Source organism: Elaeis guineensis, chromosome 4 (assembly GCF_000442705.2).
Source record: "Elaeis guineensis isolate ETL-2024a chromosome 4, EG11, whole genome shotgun sequence".
NCBI classification, from domain to species: domain Eukaryota; kingdom Viridiplantae; phylum Streptophyta; class Magnoliopsida; order Arecales; family Arecaceae; genus Elaeis; species Elaeis guineensis.
Genome location: NC_025996.2, coordinates 39460663 through 39482780, shown reverse-complemented (window position 1 = coordinate 39482780; position 22118 = coordinate 39460663). Strand labels below are relative to the sequence as shown.

Below are 22118 nucleotides of genomic sequence, written 5' to 3'. Positions count from 1 at the left end.
AACTTGAGCAAAGTCGAAGGCCCGGTTCTCTTTAGACCGGATGGAGGGAGAGGCCCTGCAACGCCCATATGCGCCCCCACAACCCTGTTAGGGACAGGAGGAGAACCTCGCCCTAACTTGAGCAAAGTCGAAGGTCCGGTTCCCTTTAGATCGGATGGAGGGAGAGGCCCTGCAACGCCCATATGCGCCCCCACAGCCCTGTTAGGGACAGGAGGAGAACCTCGCCCTAACTTGAGCAAAGTCGAAGGCCCGGTTCCCTTTAGACCGGATGGGGGAAGAGGCCTTGCAACGCCCATATGCGCCCCCACAGTCCTGTTAGGGACAGGAGGAGAACCTCGCCCTAACTTGAGCAAAGTCGAAGGTCTGGTTCTCTTTAGATCGGATGGGGGGAGAGGCCCTGCAACGCCCATATGCGCCCCCACAGCCCTGTTAGAGACAGGAGGAGAACCTCGCCCTAACTTGAGCAAAGTCGAAGGTCCGGTTCTCTTTAGACCGGATGGGGGGGGAGGGGCCCAGCGACGCCCATGTATGCCCCTACAGCCATGTTAGGGACAAGAGGCGAACCTCACCCTAACCAGAGCTGAACCTTGTTACGACAGAAATAGGGAAAGAACCTCGTCTCGACATCAATTAAGGTCTGGTCATTCAAGACCAGATGAGAAAAGGGGGACCTTCCCCAGCGGCCCCTTCGTGATAAAACTCCGTCCGGACTCCTACGGGAGCCGGACTTCGCCCTCGACTCTGATCATAAGAAGACTCCATCCGGACTCCTACGAGAATCGGACTCCATCTCCGACCTCAACCGCAGGCAAGCTCCGTCCGGGCTCTTACGGGAGCCGGACTCCTCCTCCAACTTCGGCTGTAGGCAAACTTCGTTCGGACTCCTAAGGAGCCGAGCTTCGTCCTCGACTTCGAACGCTGGTAAGCTCCACCCGGACTCCCCCGGGAGCCAAATTCTGCCTGACTTCAATTACAGGTAGACCCCGTTCGGACTCCCACGGGAGCCCGACCTCGCCCCGACTTCACCTACGGGAGCCGAACTCCCGCAGCCCCACCAATAGCGGAGGAAAAAATCTCACTCAAAAAAGAAAAAGGAGAAAGGAGCTAAAAGGAAAAGTGATGAACTACGCCGGCGACGGATGGAAAATAAATAGCATCTAGGATGCAGAGAACCCCGACTTTCATGGAAGCTTTCAACACAAACCCAAGATGAGATGACTTCCTCAAGGCGACAAAAGCTCAGACCTCCGTGCTCGAGCCCTGATGGGGACACCAAACCCGAGCGGCCCCAAACGAACCTGCGGCCACGAGCGAAAAAGATGGGTCGATACGTTGACAATCGGATACCTCCGAACAACACAAAGGTCAAAAAGAAGCTCGGCAAATGATAATAGTAAAAGAGACGAGCCGGCGTTACAACCACCGGTAACCTACGGACGACGTCAAAAAAAAAAAAAAGGGAGAAGGGAATACAACAATAACAACGATAAAGGAAAAAGTTCGGCAGACAACGATTCGACGCAAAGTACGGACGAGGTAACAAAATCACCTCCTCATTTTTTGACTAACAAGATGTACATTACAAGACCCAGAGGGCCAGAAAAGAATATATTGTTACAAGGCTCGAAAACACGGCTCGGAAGGGATACACCGGAGGCCACTTCAAGCTGCGAACTTCTCTTCCCGTTTCTGTCCTTCCCAGCCGCATTTTTCAGTGCGTGTGACAAGCCTCTCAGCTCTCGCCCCCCGCCTCGTTCCGCTCCACCTCCGAAAGCCCAACCCTAGGGGGAAAAGGATGGGATAGATTTTAAGGGGCAGCAAAGGCAACGGCAGCGGCGACGACGACCTGTTTCAAGAAGAACCGGAGTTACCCCAGAGGCAGCAATGGCGCCGGAGATATGCGCCATCACCGAATGCTCCATGACAACCACCGTCCTAAGTGTTCCGGCAAGATCGGCATGCACTACTTCCACCGTCCCAGCAACAAGTTTTACTGCCCCACCGTCGGCGCAGACCGCTTCTAGTCCCTCGGCCCCGACGACATCAAGGATCCCGCCACAGCTTGTGACGACAGCTTTGCCCTCTTGACCGGTGTCGTCCCATCCAGCTACTCCGAAATTCTCAGGCAGAATGCCTTCACCGATTATCCCCGTTATTAAACCCCTGTTGTTGAAGGAATTCTTTCTCGAGCCCCCTTTAAAGCGACAGGAACCCTCAGCGGCAGCTCGACAATCGGAGAACTCGCAGACTGCTGTTCTCCTCCTTGCACTCCTCCAAGTCCATGGCATCCTCTTGAGGTTGGCCTCCGGGGCAGAGGCCCTGGCGGGGGAACCCCTTAGAGAGGAATCGGGGGACTGGAGACGGCAAAGACCGGTGCGGATGACGCTTAGAGTCGGAAGGGTCACCGATGGGGTGGCTGAGTGGCTAAGCTCTCAGGCGAAAGAAAGATGTCGTCCCTTAGGCGAAGTAAAGCCCCTGGAGGAAGGGTGGGGGGTTTAAATAGGCAACGAAGCCTGGCGCAATTATGGTGGCAGGTGCCCCTAGGCCAACCAATGCCCACCACGTGTCCCACTCGCCGTGACCTGGGGTTGACCGTTCGCAAACTTTCATGGCATGACGCTTGGGATCACGTCCCGATGGGAGTTCCGAAAAGGCTCTTCAGGTCGCCCTAATCGGAAAAAGGCTCCAGCATGCGCGCATTAAATGCCAGCACATCTGAGGACGGTCGCGCGCGGACGTCAAGGGGAGAACTTCGGCTGCGACGATCTTTCTGTACTTCCTTCGTTCGAAATTCGAACTCGGAAGTAGGGGGACTGGTGTTGGGTATAAAATACCCTCAGCCGAAGTTCTCAACGGGATTAACCCTCGTGAGTCTCCTCCGACTCCGGCTGCAGACAGACCTTGTCCGGACTCCTACGGGAGCCAGACTCCGCCCACAACTCTGACCGCAAGCAGACTCCACCCGAACTCCTATGGAAGCCGGGCTCCGTCCACAACTCCAACTGCTGGTAAGCGCCACCCGGACTCCTACGGAAGTCGGGCTCCGTCCACAACTCCAACTGCTGGTAAGCGCCGCCCGGACTCCTACGGGAGCCGGGCTCCATCCCCAACTTCAACTACAAGGAAGACTCCGCCCGGACTCCTACGGGAGCCGGGCTCCGTCCCCAACTTCAACTGCAAGGAAGACTCTGCCCGGACTCCTACGGGAGCCGGGCTCCGTCACCAACTTCAACTGCTGCTACAGGGAGACTTCGTCCGAACTCCTACGGGAGCTGAACTTCGTTTCCAACCTCAGCTGCTGAAAGGCTCCACCCGGACTCCTACGGGAGCCGAGCTCCGCCCACGGCTTCAGATAAATTCCGTCCGGACTCCTACGGGAGCCGGACTCCGCCCCCGACTTCGCTTGCAGGTGAACTTCGTCCGGGCTCCTACGAAGAGCCGAATCTCGCCTCTGACTTTAATTGCAGGTAGACCTCGTCCGGACTCCCACGAGAGCCGGACTCCGCCTTCTACCCCAACTGCGGGAAGGCCTCGTTCGAGCTCCTACAGGTGCCGGACCTCGCTTCCGACTCCAACCGAACTTCGACCGACAAGTCTGGACCCCCTGACAGGCTACAGTAACAGACAACACTGCTCCACTCCCTGCGGCGGACCCTACGCAGCTCCATTACTCCCTGGCAGGCCGTACTAACAGCCACGATTCTGCTCCACCCCCTGCAGTGGATCCGGTGCGATTCCACCACTCCCTGACGAGTCACGACAACGGATGCCGCTCCACTCCCCGCAACTGATTCCACGTGGCGAGCTACGGTGATAGCCATGATTCCGCTCCACTATCCTTCGTAATAAATTTCTCCTGGCTATGGGCGGCCCACTACCAGACGGTTACGAACGTCGCTATCAGTCTGTTGCACCCTCCGCCTATAAAAAGGGGACCCCAGATACGTTATTCTCTAAGCTCTCGTTTTTACCTAGAAACTCTGCTAAAATTTCCGTTCGAGCACTCCATTCTTGTTGAGGCAGAGAACTGACTTGAACGTCGGAGGGTCTTGCCGGAGCAACCCCACCTCCGGTTTAGACTTCTTTTGCAGGTCCCGGAGGCGACCGCGACTCCAGCTTCTCCGGCGTAAGCGAATTTTTGCACCAACAGCTCCTATCATTGTTTAGAAGCCACTTCGTTTCCTTTTCGAGCTTAGTGCTAAGCATGTCTATCAACCCTTGTTATATAAAAATAGACTAAAAGTGACCATGAAAACCATGAAGAGCCCATTACTCCTAGCATTCATATCTCCTAAACCAAATAACATGATCCGAACCCCCTAAATCCGGAACAACGACAGCCTGAAGAAGAAGGGACTGGATTATTTGTTAATTCTCTTCTTGATTATTTAAAGTTTCATGGCTGCCATGTTATGCATGTAGTCTGTGGGAAGGAGGAATATTTTGCATTGCACATGAGTGCATGCAGAGGTATGTCAACAAAATAAACAATAGAAAAGACTTCTCTTGCTGATGTTGTAGAATTGGTGGACAAGAACTTCAAACAATGGAAATTATTCGAGTCTAAGCTCGAGTGGTCCAATGAATTGTGATGAAGAAGAGAGCATAGGACAGCTTATTTTATGACCAAAAGAAAAACAGAGTAACCATATGATGTATACTTGAAATTTTAGTTTTTCATCAGTTGCAAATCTTTGAAGGTTTATGGAATCAGGCCCAAAAACTAGAGAAGAAGAGGTCAAGAAAGCTAAGATGGAAGTAAAAATTGGCCTTAAACAGGAGATCGTGAAGTGGAAATGCTCATAAAGAACATCCAAAGAAAATCAACAGGACAAGCCAACTTTTTCTTATAGATTTGAAGTACAAAAGGGCATGCGTCGCAATTGGAACCAATGAAGGCACAAATTTTTGCCATTTCAGTAGTGGTGGTGAAAACGTGTAGCTATATGCGTAGCACCAAATCACTCTCATTTTATATTATATCATTTTTCTCAAGTTCATTTCTCAATCCACTAACTATTTTTCTGTGAGTGCACCTCTGTAATCGCTTGCAATTTCCCAGGTTAATTCACTTAATCTAATAGTTAAGCTCCCACTAAACCCTGGAGAAGGGTAAACAATCCATCACCAATCAAATTAACATTAAAACCCCTCCCACACATGAAACATATAGATCATAAAATATAGTCTTTTACATTTAAAACCTTGCTTTTTCCTTCTTGTCTTATTCTAAAACCAGCTAATCATTCAATAATTAAGAAGGAACTTGACATCTCTTCCACTGCTTCTCAGACACATTCTTCCAATGCCTGAAAAAGATAATAAAAAGCTCTGCAGTCACAGTATTCCATCAAGATAAGAAGACGTGGGTCCTCTTTTAGGCTCTTATATGGCAATGCGACCACCATAGTATTCCACAGCTTAAGCTTCTTCGAACACTATCCATTCCTCATAGGTGGGATCCTAAAAGCCTTCGTCTTCACCCTCACAGCCAGATAGCTGAGTGTCAGGATTTGAATTCAGTACAAAGCAAAAGAAGGGTATCTTTAATGGGTGGGAACGGAAGGGATTCAAACTGATGGCGGTGCCTACCACTTTGGAATTCAAATAACCGCAGAAAGGTAAGGAGGGACCGCTAATATCTCTGCAACGGGAGGATTCTTTTTTTTTTGAATCTCGTGCCTGTTGCTTTGGTGGTAGAAAAGAAAAGCTGATAAGGTGTCATGTGAATCGTTGTCTTATGAACTTAGCAACTGAACTATATTAAGCTTTTCTTAGGGAACATAGAGAAAGCAAAAGCAGTCGACACAAAAGCAAAAGAACTGAAATGTTGTTTATGAAACTTAAAAAAGGCTTTTGAGTTAAATCTTCACCTTTTTCTTTTTCTTCGCGTCTTATATTTGGTGCCATTCTGTTTGGCAGTTTCCTGTTTGTTTTCAGAAGGGTTGCCTTAATTAAACTGCTTTGTTCTTTCATACCATCTGGAGTAAGTTCTTCTACCATTTATCTGCATTAGATTCTCAGGAAGTTTGTGTACTATCGATATCTGCTGACTATTTCTTTTACTGGGAACAACTATCTTTTAACTATTTTCACCATTAAGCAGTCAGAAAAGTTGCAGTTAAGAAAACAACCATGCATTAAGCTGCTTCAAGTAATACATATTATTATTCTTTAGAAATTTTTGGAATGATAAATTCCTCATTGACATCAAATTTTCAGTGTCATATACAACAGATTCTCTCAAAAAAAAAAAAAACAAAAAAGATGAATTGCATTACAAACCAGGAAATTACCAGTTCCTTGCAATTCCTCCATGAAAAGAAGTTTAAAATCCATTGACTATCTTCAGTTGACTGCAGGTTTAAGTGGATCAAACTCGAGTTTTTATACTGGAGATGGACAGCTCCTTGGTGTGTGATGAGAACTCAGATATGGATTGCCCTCCCTCCTCAGAAGACCAGATGGAGAGATCAAATACAGACATTGGAAGTTCCACCCCTGGTGGTGATTCACTCGACTATAGCCGCACAATTTCTGAAGTCTCAACATATTCCGAGCCCAGCATTTCGGATGAGCCCCTTCCCCTACCAATGAGATGGCCAATTTCTAAGCTTGTGGGACGAGCTTCACCTATTCTTACCAAACTCAGAATGAAACAGCATGTCGATGTTCTGGATGAGAAACCATGCAATGATGATATAGCAAATTCAGGTCAGTTCACCATCTACCATGGATTGAAAACATAACCTGCTCAAATTTTTGTTGCTTGTTCTGATGTTTGTTAGACTACCAGAGCTGGAAATGATGAAGGAGAAATTCTCGAAGCTTTTGCTCGGTGAAGACATGTCGGGAAGTGGGAAGGGTGTTTGCTCAGCTGTTGCAATCTCAAATGCCATTACAAACCTCTATGGTAAAAGTCCAGAACCCAAGTGATGGAATTTATTTTGCCATCATTTTCTCCATCATGTTCTTGTCTTCATATCAGAATCATAGTGTAACGTCTAAATGCAACGGTCTGTGTAACAGCTATGATTCATAGCGATGTCGAGTTAGCTCTATGTCCATCCACATCTTAACTCCTTTATCCTTTCCCTCTGTATTTCCACAGCTACTGTCTTTGGCCACTGCTATAAGTTGGAGCCTCTGCCACCTGAGAAGAAGTCCATGTGGAGGAGAGAGATGGATTGCCTTCTGTCTGTCTGCGATTACATAGTTGAATTCTACCCTTCTTTCCAAAGCTTGCCAGATGGTACTACTCTGGAGGTGAGGATCAGTCTCAATAAACAAAAATTCTCCTTACTTCCATTGCCTCTCTTTTTCTCATCTTTAATGTAGCTCTATTTTTCAGGTGATGGCAAGCAGACCAAGATCAGACATTTACATCAACCTTCCTGCACTTGAAAAGCTGGACGCTATGCTGCTTGTAAGATTTTAATGATCAGCATTTTGTTATGATACATATTATAGGCAAGGACTTGTTGTGTCAGAAAGATTCAAGACAGTTAAATATTTTTTAAAAAATTAAAAACACTACAAACTTAGCTCACTAGGTACCAAAATTTACTGCAGGAAATATTGGACAGCTTCCAGAACACAGAATTCTGGTACGACGAAGGCAAGCAATCATCAATTGCCTGTAACTCAAGGTCATTCCGGCGGGTGATTCATCGGGATGACGAAAAATGGTGGCTACCTGTTCCATGTGTTCCTGCGTCTGGCCTCCCTGAGAGATCACAGAAGGAGCTGCAGCAAAAGCGGGAATGTGCAAATCAGATTCACAAAGCAGCCATGGCAATCAACAGTGCCATGCTTTGTGAAATGGAAGTCCCAGAATCATACCTTGCAGCACTTCCAAAGGTATATAATCCAAAAGTTACCACAAATATATGTTTAGTGGATTAGCTAGCCTTCATCTCATAGGATCCAATGTCCAAACACCTTTGTAGCAAAATGGTCCGCATCTTGCATGGTTTATGTCTATTCTACTGCAATTCTTATCTGATTATAGAGAAGTGAAAGGGTTGTAATTTAAATTCTTAGCGCTGAAAATTGCATTTTGTGTTTCAGAGTGGGCGATCGAGTGTAGGAGATTCAATCTATCGCCGCATGTCAACTCCCGACAAGTTCTGCCCTGATTATCTTCTTGATTGTCTTGATATAACTTCAGAACATGAAGCACTTGATATTGCAGACCGTGTGGAAGCTGCAATGTATGTATGGCGGCGCAAAGCATGCATGAACAATTCAAAATCTTCATGGGATATGGTCAAGGACTTGATGGCTGATGGAGACAAAAACCACATGCTTGCAAGTAGAGCTGAATCTCTCTTGCTTTGGCTGAAGCAAAGATACCCTGAATTGTCACAAACAACACTAGATACAAGCAAAATCCAGTACAATAAGGTAAGGATGCAACATAGCACATGAAATTTAATCTGCTGTTCTGCCTAAATATACTAGACATGGAGCCAGATGTTAAACTGCTATAGGTAAGGAGCTACCATGCTGCTAGCCATTTTCTGCATCATAATTTCCATCATGTCATTAGCATCATCCCAATTTCATCACATCTGCAGGTGATTTGATGGAAGCTATTCACACGTAGATGATGTTAACCTTTTTCTGTCACAGGATGTTGGACAAGCAATCCTAGAGAGCTACTCAAGGGTGTTGGAAAGTTGGGCATTTAATATTGTTGCATGGATTGATGATGTTCTTTTCATAGATGGATCTGTGAAAAGGCGGTGATCAGTTCGCTCCAACCTACAACTCAATATCAGAGTTGCAGATGGACTTCTCATTATGTCGTTCTAACAGATGTTGCCTTAAAACAAACTAACCATGGAAACTAAATCATTTTGCTGATCTAGAAACACTGTAATTTGTATCAGTTGTATCATTAGTTGTCAGATTGACAACATTTGAGGGAAAATATTTATTTCTGTGAGCTCCATGGGTTGGCACTGTCTTCTGCATTCGAGTAAGATGAGAAAGAAACTTGCTGCGTAATAACTAAGATAGGTTGTGAACCAAGTGCCAAGATGGTGAAGAGAAGAAGAAAATGTAGAATTAAATTTAGGTTCTTGACTTGAAGTAAGAACTTTTAAACGGCTTCCTAATTTCAAAGAACACCCAAAATGACCAGATTTTCTGATATAAGCCCAACAATCAGCAGCTTCAGATGAAATAATAAATGTGGAACCATGCAAAATAACACATCTAGGTTTCAGATTTTTGCACTTGAAATCCTTGTGCAATCTTTTATGGAGAAAAGATCTAGATGTTCATTTAAACAATTTGGCAGAACAGAGATGATAAGAAGTGCTAAAACCCACTGCTTCGTGAAGGTAAATCATTGTTCCATCTTTCAGGACCCAAAATGCTTCTTGAAGGGCAAGAATCTCTTTAGGTAAGTCATTAAGCTACTAGCAATAAAGTCCCTCTGACATTTTAGATAAATGCCATGGTAACTCAGACAAATCATTAGAAAAAGGCACTTAATTACCTTACACCATTCACTTTGCTTCATCACATGACGCATTTTATGATACCAATTTAAAGGGAGCAATAAGAATACTACACACGAATTGAATGACTTTGAGCAATGGTAAATGACTTTTTGAATTACGTTTTGAGTTGCTAAAGCATTTTGCTCTCGCCTAAAGATACAAGAATATAATTGCCCTGAAATTAAGCAATCCTCCCCTGACAAGCATGATGGCTAAAGCATGGTTATGCTGAGCAGGTGAGGCATTCTGGAGAACCAAGTTTGGATCCATAATCCAAACGCACACCACCCACACTAAATATGATCAAGCCTAGAGTTTATGACAAACACGCTGCCTCAGCACAGCCACTTAGGAACATTCATTTTAAGTCCCACCAGGCAAGATTTCCACAACTATCATTCTGTTTTCAGTGAAAAAACTTAATTGCCCCATGACAGAAATATCTGATACAATATCTTCTCTATATACTAAGACATCATTGTTAGGAAGCAAGTCTTGGCAAAAATGATCACATCATGTCAGTTGAGAACTGGGACGTACATCAGATCACATTCAAAGAAAAAGCAGCAACTGATATCTAACATGTATATCAATAATGCTAGTACACCACAAACCATCATACACCGGTGCTCTAGTGAAGATGCAAGCCATATGGAAGACATTTGAAGCTCATAGAGTTCTGTTACATTTATTCAGAACTTGCAGCACAGCCTGGAAATCTAGGAGCAGTGTTAAAAAGCACGACCTAATGCCAGTCCATGCATGACTCCTTTGTTCATTTATCAGGTACCAGTTCCCCACACAAGACTTCAACAAGCAGTAATCAGCTGGCAGGGACATAAATTTCCACCTGTGGAGGCTAACAGCATGCATCCATTCCACGAACAGCATTTATGCATCGAGTTAGAAGAATCAAGGGGAAGGTTTGCCATCCTCTTTCTTTTTTCTTTTTTTTTTTCAATAGGAGTGCTTAAAGATTATTATAAGGTTTATAGCTCATAAAGCAGTTCCCAATTCACTAATAAAAAGATCATTTGGAATCATGAATCACAAGAAACCAAGAAAGAAACAAAAACAAGGCTATAAACTTCAGACATAACAAGCTCCCCTCGTGCCTGTGAGGAATTGAGATAAATTATACATTTGAACAGCCCAGTAAGGCACAACGTCTGCATTAACGATAAATATGGCAATACATTCTAAGCACCACATTTTTATAAATCCATGATTCTTCAATCATTTTCCACTTCCTTTCATGATAGTGCAACATATCTTTCCCACAATGGCACAGGCCACCTTTTCTTTAAAAGTACAGTGTGACAAAAAGATACGAGTTTGGGATATTAAGAGCTACAGGTCATTGGTCAATGGCTTTACTATTCTCGATTGAGGAATAAATAAATAGTGCTTATATATACAACAGCCTCAGTGCGGGCATGGCAGCAAAATGGGGGTCTTTGAAGCGTTAGTTTTCCTGGCCCGAGAAAAGCCAATTGCCCGCATGGCATGGCCAATGTTTTTTAATAGAAGACCCCTCCAACATTCTCCCAAGAGAGATCTTGTGTCTATGCGAGCAAGGGAGAACAGAGCCCGTTGTCATTGATCTGAGAGCCAACCACATAAGCCTGTAAGATTGGCGCCAGACTTCCATTGCCAGATAATTGTACAAGAAAAAGAGTCAGCTATCTTCATCCAATGCTCCAATATATGTAAGATCCTTTCTTCTCACTCTCACAGCCCCCTTGAGCCAGCTGCAAGCCTTGAGATTGGAATGATCCCCGCCAACACCAAGCATGTTGTTGTTACCACCTGAGGTACAGGCAGAGCCTGTACCATCTTCCAAAAGCATCCACGGGTCAATTTCCATGTCCAGATCCTGGGATGGCACTGTTTTGTTTCTGCCAGATAGGTTAGTAGAAGTCCGGGTAGTAGGAGGCATTCTTTTGTGGGTGCCTGGAGTGGATGAATTGGGCTGAAGTGACGCAAGTGCCACAGAAGACAATGAGCTGGAAAAAGGAAGTAATGGAGGGAGAATTGGCATTGCAGCTTGGATACGCTGCCGAATTGTTGCTGGCAATTCCATGCGGTCCAAGTCAGCCTACAAGCAAAACCGAAAAAAAAAAAAAAAAAAAAACAATCATCATGCAAGGAACAAATAAATAAATAAAATCATCATTTTTCAAAATGGCTGGCCATGTAGCAGAACAAATAGCTGACCACCAATGTGGAAAAAGGATGGTAACGTGAGTCAAAAGAACAGCAACTTTAAAAACTGGTAGAAAATAGCATGACAAAACCAGGAAGAAAAGAACAATGACATTTCCATAGTAGCCCAAAGCGTCCAAAAAACTATATTTATTAGTGAAGTAGGATACTAATTTGTGTCAAGGTGATCTTGTAGATGGATACCAACCATAAAAACTTTTTAAGAAAACGAAAACTAGGAGCAGAAGGTTAGTTATCCTTAATTTAATAATTGGCAGGCCCAGTCATAACAAGAGGTATTATATAGATTCCAACTTTTAAGTCAAAGCAACGGTAATTGTGATTTGCCACATTAGCTATTCGAGGTTTATAGGCATTAAAAATATCAGGATGATGACAAAAACCTCTTTCTGTAAAAGAACCACTAGGAGTCCACAGTTCCTGTTCTAAAAGCATTAAACCATGCAAACAGGGAAGTTTTTGCTTCAAATAATTTAATTTTCCCCCATCTTGAAGTTTATTTTTTAACAAAGAAACAAGCAAGAAAAGAAATCAAATTACATTACTGGAACTGACCTGCAAGCTCTCTGCTGCCTCACGATCAAATGCAGAAAAATCTCGAGGAGATTTAACAGATGACTTGGAAGTAGGCTTGGGCTTCAGCCAACTCGGCTTGCAGTTGCTGAGCAAGCCGTGAAGGACACACAAAAGCCTTTCAAATAGGCTATCACTAGAATAATCCAATGAGGCAGAAACAGAAGCTTCCAAAAATGATTCTGCATTCCTTTGTAAAGAACCTACATGCATGGTAGAAAGAGACAGGTTTGCATCCTCGTGCACAACTCTCGTTCCAAGCAATCGAAGTATGATAGATGCAAGCATTTGCCTCATGTTCCTTGTAGATGGTTCCCTGTGGAGTAAAGATAGGAATTGACAAGAACTGAGTTCTAAAATGCTCATCATTCACTCAAACAAGAGATGTAAACATATTTTATAGCTAAACTAATAAAATAATAGAAAACAAAAGTACAGAATCAATGTATTACTTTTTAATGTATAAGCCTCTCACACACATAAAAGGCAAACCATTAGATTTCCAAAAGTTCTCTTTACAAATCACTCTACAAGAATGATAAATTTTTAACCACTTGCATCTTGACATAGGTCTAGCCTCATTACCAACAGCAATCCCATCACCATATTCCCCCACCCCTTCCCTCTTCCTTTTCCCCCATTAGGTTATGACCAAGCAAATCACTCCGGTTTCAACATTTGAAATTTTCTTTTTTATGCCCAGTTACTGAGCAAGAAGATCACTCAAGCATTGTCTTAAGCAAATAACAGTTGGGAAGAGACACAGACATTTATGATGATGAGGTTATAAGACAAAAAATTAGATAAGTAAACCGAAATAATGATGAAGACTTCATGCTAGTAAGACTCCCAGAAATTGCCTTCGTAAAACAGAGTGCATATAATAGAGGTCATTTTACTTAAAATGCTTTGCAAATAATATTCTAAGCAAATCAGAACATCCAGGTTCTGGCATTATGCTATGACCAACCATAATTCTGCTCCTGTCAGTGCTAGCTATCAGCGCAAAAACATGTGAATATGCTATTTTCACAATCTGTGATCTAATCTTCAATTCTTCCAAATGCATCTGTTAAACAATTGAAAACAAAATCCTACCTTTTGCTCCTGAGTAATCAAACATGTATAGGTTTCATGTTAGTTCATTATTGGCGGTAACCAGTCGGTTCTTACCTGATTTCCAAAACAAAAGTGACTTTAGAACAACATGAAATGTTCCAGTAAACTTGGTCTCTCATCAAAGCTTACCCCTCATTAGTCGTACAGATGCATGCATCTGTTTTCGTCTGGTAAATTCATGGAAATGGTACAGAAAAAGGATATGCATGCGCAAATACACACCTGTGTGTGCGTCTTTGGAAGGGGGGTTGCAGAGTTGGCAGTATAGTTTAGTCTGCCATACCCCAGAATCCTTTTATTGTAACAACATTCCTGTAGTCCTACAGGAGGCAGCAAAAAGCAAACTCCCACCCCCTGCCTCAAGGATAGCCAGCTAAATAGTGTTCTGAAAGCACAAACTTGTCCTAGAATTAGTTCAAAAAACATTCAACCATAACCAACAACCTGATACATGAATAGTTCATGTAACTACAAGCACACACAACAGTCCCAGACTGAATATAAAATAGTCAACTCAGACCGGAACATTAGCCTCTGGTGAAGATACCATCATGCTGATTTACTAACTTCATACATGTAGTCACAACACACTTGCTCATGATAGCATCTAGCATAGAATAACAATCAACTTCTACATATTTTCTTCATGCATAGGACATTGGATTGCAAAAAGATATTGCTTAACAATCACAAAACATCTTTATTCTCTGAATTTCAAGCCTATTTCCTTATTCCTAGAAACCTGCAGTCACAATACTGAGTACACAGACTGCTGATAAGATGAAATTTTATTGTTCAGTAAATCCTAGGAACCCATAAATAATGTTTCTGAAACTGAGAGATGCAACGACATTAGTGCGATATGCCAGATCCTAACCAAATCATGTAGTCATAACACAAGTACTTAGGTAAAAATTTGACTTTGGAACTGTATGGCATTCTTAAAAAGATCCTTTGCTAGCCAAACCGCTAAGGTCCTATCAGTGAGATTACTCAGCCTTGATGTCATATGTCACAGAGAAAGATAAGGTATTGGTTGAAAGGGAGTCAAGTGCAAAAGCTGAAGGCAAAGCCACAGACCATACAGCAATGTGGGTTGGACTCTACATCAAATATGCAGTGAAGAAGAATAGTGTTAGCCACAAAATAATTTGGATGTAGATAGTGCTTTATTCGTGATCAATGGTGTATGGTGCTGTTAGCAAGTTGGTTGGTAATGGACAGCCTGCAAGCTGCTTCTGTGATCCTTGGCTACCAGGACGAAGGGTTATTGATAGGATTGGTTGGTTGGGCTTAGTACTTGGAAACTGCTTTGAAACTGCTGGGCACTTTATGGATAATCATTATTGGCAATTGCCACCTCCACCGACATCTGGCATGGATGCAGTTTGTAAGGCAATCGAAGACATTTAGTTCCCTAACAAGGACTGTGATTGCTGGATTTGCCTTAAACTCCAATGGTCCATTAAAAAGTGCTTGGAAAATTATTTGCCCCAAATATCTGCAGGTTGGTGGACAGAGGTATGGTTTCCCAATCACATTTCTAAATCCAGTTGTTGCTTGTACAAAGTTGTTATAGACAGGCTGTTGGTTCAATCCAGACAAAAATCTTTTGGAATACAAACTAGAAGCATCATGTTGCATTCATCCAAATTGTTAGATGAACTTGATAATATTAAGAGGATCTTTCAAATGAAGGATCAAACATATCTGTCATCAAAAGTAACCATGTCAGCTACAGTATGGTACCTTAGGACAGAAAAGTATAGAGACATTTTTTAAGGCAGTAAGCACATAAGTGGATATGCTGCCACCACCTCTGATGTCATTTAAACTGCACCTGAAAGTTGAGGCTTCTAGTTTAAAAAATAGTCAAGTCAGAGAATTGGAACGGCAAGTTGTGTAAGAAGGAATACCAGAATGTTTCTGTTCATGGGGTTCCACCAGCTAATGGGTGGCTGAAGTTAAAAGTCCAGTGGCTTGATAAATCATCCAAATGCTGGTTATGGTGGTTTGGTAGGGATGCAGCTAGTGATCCTCTATTATTGTAGTAACGCGTAGGCCTTCATTCCATCACACATATATCATACATTGAATTGAGTCTTATCAAGGAATGAGGCATGGCATACAACTGAGAGAAAATTGTATCAGACTAAGGATTGAAAAGGATTCAAGAATAGTTGTGGATGGATAAACAAGAAATAGAAACCATCTTTGGATATTTGCTGCCTCCTTGCCAAATAAGTATGTAACCTCTTCAGATGATTATCAGGTCAGTCATGTATGGAGAGAAGGGAATCATGCAGCAGATCTTTTGTCTAAAACAGTTCTGCCAGGTACCCCGGGAGAAGATCTAGTTGTTACTTATCCAAAACTACCTTTCTTGTCCATAACACTTGTTTTCTATTACTGATGATGATAGGTTGGGAAAAGCATAATATGGAACTAGAAGTTTGTACTATAATGTCTGAGTTCCATTTACTTTAAAACAAGACAGCTACTTCTCTCACTAAATCAGCAGGAAAGGTTGCTAGGTGGGAGAAATCCATGATCCACATTATGACCAGATTTCAGATGGTCAATGTCATCATGACAGATTAAGAAAACATCAGCATCAACTAACCACATCCATGCTGAAAATCAAAGAGTTTGCATAAGTAAATATTGGCTTGCTAGTCCTTCTCTAATGCAAACTTAAAATATCAGTTATGTGGTAAAGCCAGTTGCTCCCTTGATGACATATTAGCCATTACTGATAGTTCACCATGCAACTTCAAAAAAGAGCTCTATTATGGGAAACTATTCTACTTTCCCCTTCCTTTCCACCTAACAGAGATAATAATAAATAGCAAAAATCCCCTGAGTAAAATTGAAAGATACATATTATGTAAATATCTACGTAAAGGTATTTTTAGATACAAATATATGCACCAAAAAAAGTCCCATGTTTTCATGTAAAAACCTTGCAATTGTCCAGATTAGGAGTATAATGAGGTGGGGGAGGGGGGTGATCAAATGAAGAAATTCTAAATTCTACGAACAAGAAATCAAATCCAATGGGCCTTTCTTATCACTGCAGAAACAAAATCCTTGTCCTTCAATGGAAAAGATGCCTCAATTTTCCATTTTCTCAACCCTCAAGGGTATCTTTGATTGAAAGAAAATGTAAGGCTTTTCCATGAAAATGGTAAAGTTTTCTAGAAACTAGTTATAAATTTTCCAAATTTGTTACTGAAACAAACACATGGGAAACTAGATTTTCCCAAAAACATGAGTTCTTTCAAGCAGATTTCCATGCATCCAAACATAACCTACAAGATTCATCTAGGAGGAAAACTACAAAACTGCAAAAGATTTTGGAAGATGATAATGAAAGAACAAATAGAAATGTAGGCAGTTTTGTGAACCTTAGTGAACAAAATCCCACCTGAGGTCAGTGTCGTAAAACTCCAAGTTTACAACAACCTCAAATGGGCTGAAGAAAGTGAGAAAATCAGAGTTACAGAAAGCAGGTGGATTGGAATTTCTTGTCCAATGAAAGCCAGGGGACATCACCCAAGGCCAAGTGCCATTCTAGATGTAAGGCAGTTTAATTAACCACGACAAGAACTAACTTCTTCAAAATTTTGTTGCTTACACTAGAATTCTAGAAAATTCTACCAAATATCAGACCATAAGCTTGTCCCAAGAAGGAAATAATTACTTTGATATTTTGAGAAGCAATGAAAAACTGTCATTATAAAAACAAATTACAGCCTACTAATGTTAGAATAACATGGCAAGTAAGGGGGGAAAAAAAGGAAACTAATATCTTATAAAAATCATTGATACAATAATTTATGGGTGGAAAAGTTATCAAAAAGGCAAAGGGAGGTGACCCCAAAAAAAGAAAAAACAGATGGGGTGCAACCTTTCAAGAATTAAGACTATTGACAATAAAACCAATCATACTTCTTGCTGCTGCTGAATAAAAATAATAAAAGGAAATAATCAAGAATAACTTTTAGATCTAAAGTTACCTATCATTGTAAACGACAGGAAGCAATCTCAAAAGAAATTGCAATCGCAACCACAACGATGCTTTCAGTGCCGTGGAAGACAATGGCATAGAATCACTAGCTCCAGTTGATCGTCTGCTCAATACAGGACTTCCACCACGCATACCTTTGCGGGTGCTGCCTTTGTTTGATGAACCTTCAGTTCCAGAAGACACCACAGTAGCCTGCTTATTACCACCACGAGTATTGATTTGTTGATCAATAGAACCCATCTGCTTTATCAACTCAGCTGCAAATAAATTCCGTATATCACTGGAACTCCTGTCTATACATGGAAGTGTTAATTCTGCAAGAGCTTTCTCAGTTATATACTGCTGGGCAGAACTGAAGCCTTCGGCATCAATACTGTGAAAGTTCATTTTGCCAGATCTTTTAACATCAATGCATTCATCCACAAGTTCCCCTTCTTCAATAGAAATGGCTTCCAACTTTCTCTTATCACCTCTGTTAGCTACATCATCAATTGTGGAACTTGACCAACCCCATGGTTTCCAGAACTGGGGCTTTGTTGAAAGACCATTTCGCTGAGCGACATGCATAAGCTGCTGCCTGATGGATTTCCGTCCCAGAAGGACATCTTGACCACCTAAAATCCATTTTATGTCCACCACAAGTGACTCCTGTTGCAATTTTCCAAGCAGATGGACAAGTTCTGAATAAAGAAGTGCTGCATCAGGTCTAACTAGCGTCCTTGTAAGAATAATTTCAGTAAATTTCTTTTCATTTTCAGAAAGTATGTTATTTCCAGAATCAGGAGATAGGGATCGAATTGCCTCTACCAAGGACATCTTCTGAGTCTCAATTTTTTCATTAAAAGCTTGCTCATTCAAAAGAAGCCTCAATTCAACCCACTGCCAATGAAACTTTGCAGCCTGCAAATTATCTAAAACATGCACAAGCTGATCTTGAAGCTTTGCCTCATTTTGGTTAAAAACCCTTTGTTCATTATGCCCTGAAATCCATGATCCATCTTCCTCTATAATTGTAAATGCAGGCATTTTGCAATCAATGAGAGCATTTAGAAACAACCTTGCCCGAAGAGGAACAAATGCCATTATTTTCAGATGTTTATCCAGATTATGCAGTTCAAGCATTGCAGCAAATTCAGAATCGCCAACATCAGTAGCTACAAGATCATAAAGTACGTGAGTATTTCGAAAACATAGTTCTCGAAATGGCAGATGCCTTATAGCATCACCAATTGCCTCTGATAAATACTGGTATAGTTGGATGTCTTCACGAGTCGCAATATTGATGTTGAAAAGATATGGCCTCCAAATGACCATTGCAAAGATCGAGTAAGCAGGAGGTAAAACCAAATTTAGTGGAAGCATGCGCTGCATCCTTGAAAGAGCTAAGAGATATGATTCACCAAGGATTTCTGCAACTAGTCCATCAGAAACTGTTCTGCAGTTCCCAACAAGGAGCCGGAACCAATGTACATATACTTCAATGCAATGATCCAGCTTCAAACTGCCAATAGAACGGGACATCCCATTTGAACTGGATCTTGCACTCCTGATGAACTGCAGAATATCCAATCCCTCCTTTAATTTGAAGGCAGTTACCATCCTTTCCAAGGTAGTAGCACCATGAACAATGGCCCCCACAACAAGTGCAGATACGGAAGCTGCAGCTTTTGCAGCCCTTCCAACAAATAGTTTTGCAGAGTTCTTCATTATCTCATTTGAATGACTTGCATATATGTCATGAGTTTCAGGAGATGTTTGAAACTGACTTCGATGAGTCTTTCCAGGAGCAAAAGCTCCAGAAATGACTGAAGAAGCTTCAGTAGCCAAAGATATATCAAATATACAGCTCAGACGTTCTCCAAGAGCTTCCTTAAGCAAGCAGAGGGAGGTTATGTGAATGCGCAAGATGTGTCGTACACAATTCAACGAATTTGTTGCAGATGAAAAACTGTGGTAACTACCACTTGTAAAATCTGGCAGTTTTGATATAGAAGGCCCCACATTACCAACAATTGCAGAAACAGCAGAAGCCACTATAGAGGGATCTCCTTCTAGAGTTGCCCCACCATTTTGCCTAATACAGTCTAATAAGCCCAAAACAATATCTTGCGCTATTTGGTTACTGTCTTCCCAATTTTCTAACACTGGACCTTTAGGATTACTGACTGGAAAAGGTTTTCTTTCTTTTCCATAAAAACAGCGTACAACTTCCTCAACATGTCGTTGCACCATCTCTCTCAGGCTGGGGCTACCCCTGGGTAATCTCCCAGTCATCTTTTGGCGGAGGTACTCATCCATGTCTCCAACACCTGCAGGGACTCCAGAAGAAAACACTAGATCACCATCAAGTGATCGGCCAGCATCGAGTTCTGCAAGAAGCCTCTGATCACATGTAGCTCTAAAAGTTTTTTCCCATTTTGTCACACTAGCCACATCTCTGTATTTCTTCAGTAAATTTCGAGCATAGGCAAAAGATGCTGCTCTAAAAGACCTTCCATTGGATGTCACCATGGTAACAGTTCGTTGCATTAAAGTAGTTAGCACTTCAGGTAAAAGATCTGTCACTAGAAGTATATTTTCATACCTGTACCAAGCTAAATATTAGATCCAGAAAAAACTAGACAGCAATATATATTGTCATGATAAGCGAAGTTCAAGATCAACATATTTGACATTGGAATTTATATCCAAAATAATGATAGAATACTCTCAACATGCAAACCCATTGTCAAGTAATAGTCTTGAAAATCACATTATCATGAGAAAAAACAATATCCATGCTAAAGATCCCCCTCCGCCCACCCAACTGAGGGAGAGAGAATGGGAGGGAGAGAGAGGGAGGAGGGTAAGAGAGAGAGAGAGAGAGAGAGAGAGATCCAAGTCAGAACAAGAAATCTAATAGCAATCAGAACATGATGAAAATGCAGACTGATGACTCAAGAAATTATGGACATCTCATGGATTTGATGATAACTGGTGCATGCAGATATGAAGAAGAGAAAGGACATGCTAATAAATAGTGTTGTCAACACAATATTGCATAAGAACATGGCATGCATGCATGGAAGCAACAGTGTCTTGCATAAACACACCAACGAAAAGATAGAACCTAGGAGAAGACAGTCACAGATTTAGAAATCCAAGGTGTTGAAAATATCATGACAAAATTCTTGCAGTGATCATTCCCACAAGACATCTTAACTCATATATAGCCATCTTTTCTTCTCCACAATTATCACGGTATTCTTCTTACCCCGGTCTATTTTTTTCTAAGATTAGAATAAGCTGATCCCCACCTTCTGCCCCTATACCCACCCAACCACTACAGGGATGACTCCAACCAGAAATGAACACAACCCCTTGCCCAAGTGGCAAGGGTGATACCATCTCAAAACCCCCATCAACATCACTTAGCATCACAGCAAACCATGTCATCATCCCCTAGCTTCTCTCCATAAACCAATTCCTATTATTCCAGAGTGACAACATGGATTATGATATAGATTACTACTATAAATGTCCCAAGCTGCAAAAACATAATTTCCACAAAATGTTTTTGAGAAAAATGAATCTCCATGGTCATCCAAAATAATATTTTAAAGATGTGGTGTAAATACAGTTTCAAGGGTTGGGCTGTTCAATTACTCGCCCGAGGAATGTATGACCCAACTCACCTTTTTCTCCTATGATGAAAGAAGTCAAAAGTTTTGCCCCAATTTTTATTTCAGGGATTCTTGAAGTCTTTTTGCATTTGTATTTCAACGTTTTTATCCTTTCTTCATGGACCCATTGTGACTCAGCTTCTAGTCTGATTTTATCCCGAAGAATTTATCTTATTTGCATCGAGTCCCCTATTTCGTGAATTCACACTTATTCCTCATGCCATCATGCAAACATGCTCTCGTTCTTGAACATCTGTGTTTTCATGGACATCATGTTACTAAAGTCACCCCTTTCCAACCCAGACTGATGTGTTTGCCGGAAATAATCAATTCATGTTTCTAACTTGCTCTTTGACAAAAAGAATGACCTTGTAATGGTGTTCAAGTAACTATACACTTCCAATCTAGTCTGACCTTTCTCAAGTCTGAGCTATAAGAGACTATCAATTTAAATGGATAGTAAAAGGCATCCATAGGTTGTTAAAGTTTTCTTGGTTCTTCAGTAAGAACTCTTTTATCAAGATTTTCTCATATTATTGCTATGTAGCACATCCAAGCAGATGCTGGAACCAATCTAGAAATATGTGTAATCTAATTGTGATATGCTGATCTTAAATTCTTGCAGGGTTAGGTACCCAGAACTTATATCACTTCTGTTCTTGGTACATCATAAATTTGTTCTTATGTATCAGATACTAGTTTACTGTTGCATATTTGTATATAAACTAATTCTGATTTGTTCATCACAACTGGTACAGTTTTTTGTTGAACTGTGATTATCTTAGGATCTTTTTTTGTTTCTTTGCTGTAATATAACTTAAGAGTGATATAAAGTGTTGGCAGCACGTTTGACTGCAAAGGAACTTAGCACTCAGTCCTTTGTTTGACTGGCATTTTACCTTTCTTCCCTGTAAAGAGTCGGGCTTGTGTTTTGCATAGAGTTAGGCTTGTTTTTGTACAGACTACAGAGTTGTCCTTGTTTTCTACAAAATTATG

At 41.9% G+C, this 22118-nt stretch overlaps 2 protein-coding genes across 2 annotated transcripts in view; one reads left to right on the top strand and one right to left on the bottom strand.

Annotated features, from left to right (window-relative positions):
- The first annotated feature begins 5798 nt into the window (after positions 1 to 5798).
- LOC140856958 (rop guanine nucleotide exchange factor 3-like) lies at positions 5799 to 8929 on the top strand. Its single transcript, XM_073255158.1, has 8 exons — positions 5799 to 5986; positions 6363 to 6714; positions 6797 to 6913; positions 7112 to 7266; positions 7352 to 7426; positions 7573 to 7860; positions 8071 to 8406; positions 8635 to 8929. Exons 2-8 carry the CDS (start codon positions 6399 to 6401, stop codon positions 8749 to 8751), a joined length of 1404 nt encoding a protein of 467 aa, XP_073111259.1. The 5' UTR covers positions 5799 to 5986; positions 6363 to 6398; the 3' UTR covers positions 8752 to 8929.
- Positions 8930 to 10872: 1943 nt separating this feature from the next.
- The window catches only part of LOC140850994 (mediator of RNA polymerase II transcription subunit 12-like), a 31738-nt gene continuing 20492 nt past the window's right edge, over positions 10873 to 22118 (bottom strand). The window contains exons 10-12 of the mRNA XM_073256103.1: positions 17450 to 20044; positions 12294 to 12627; positions 10873 to 11610 (exon numbers count right to left, since the gene is read on the bottom strand). Coding sequence (XP_073112204.1) covers positions 11191 to 11610; positions 12294 to 12627; positions 17450 to 20044 — 3349 coding nt within the window. The 3' untranslated portion in view covers positions 10873 to 11190. The remainder of the gene's footprint in view (positions 11611 to 12293; positions 12628 to 17449; positions 20045 to 22118) is intronic.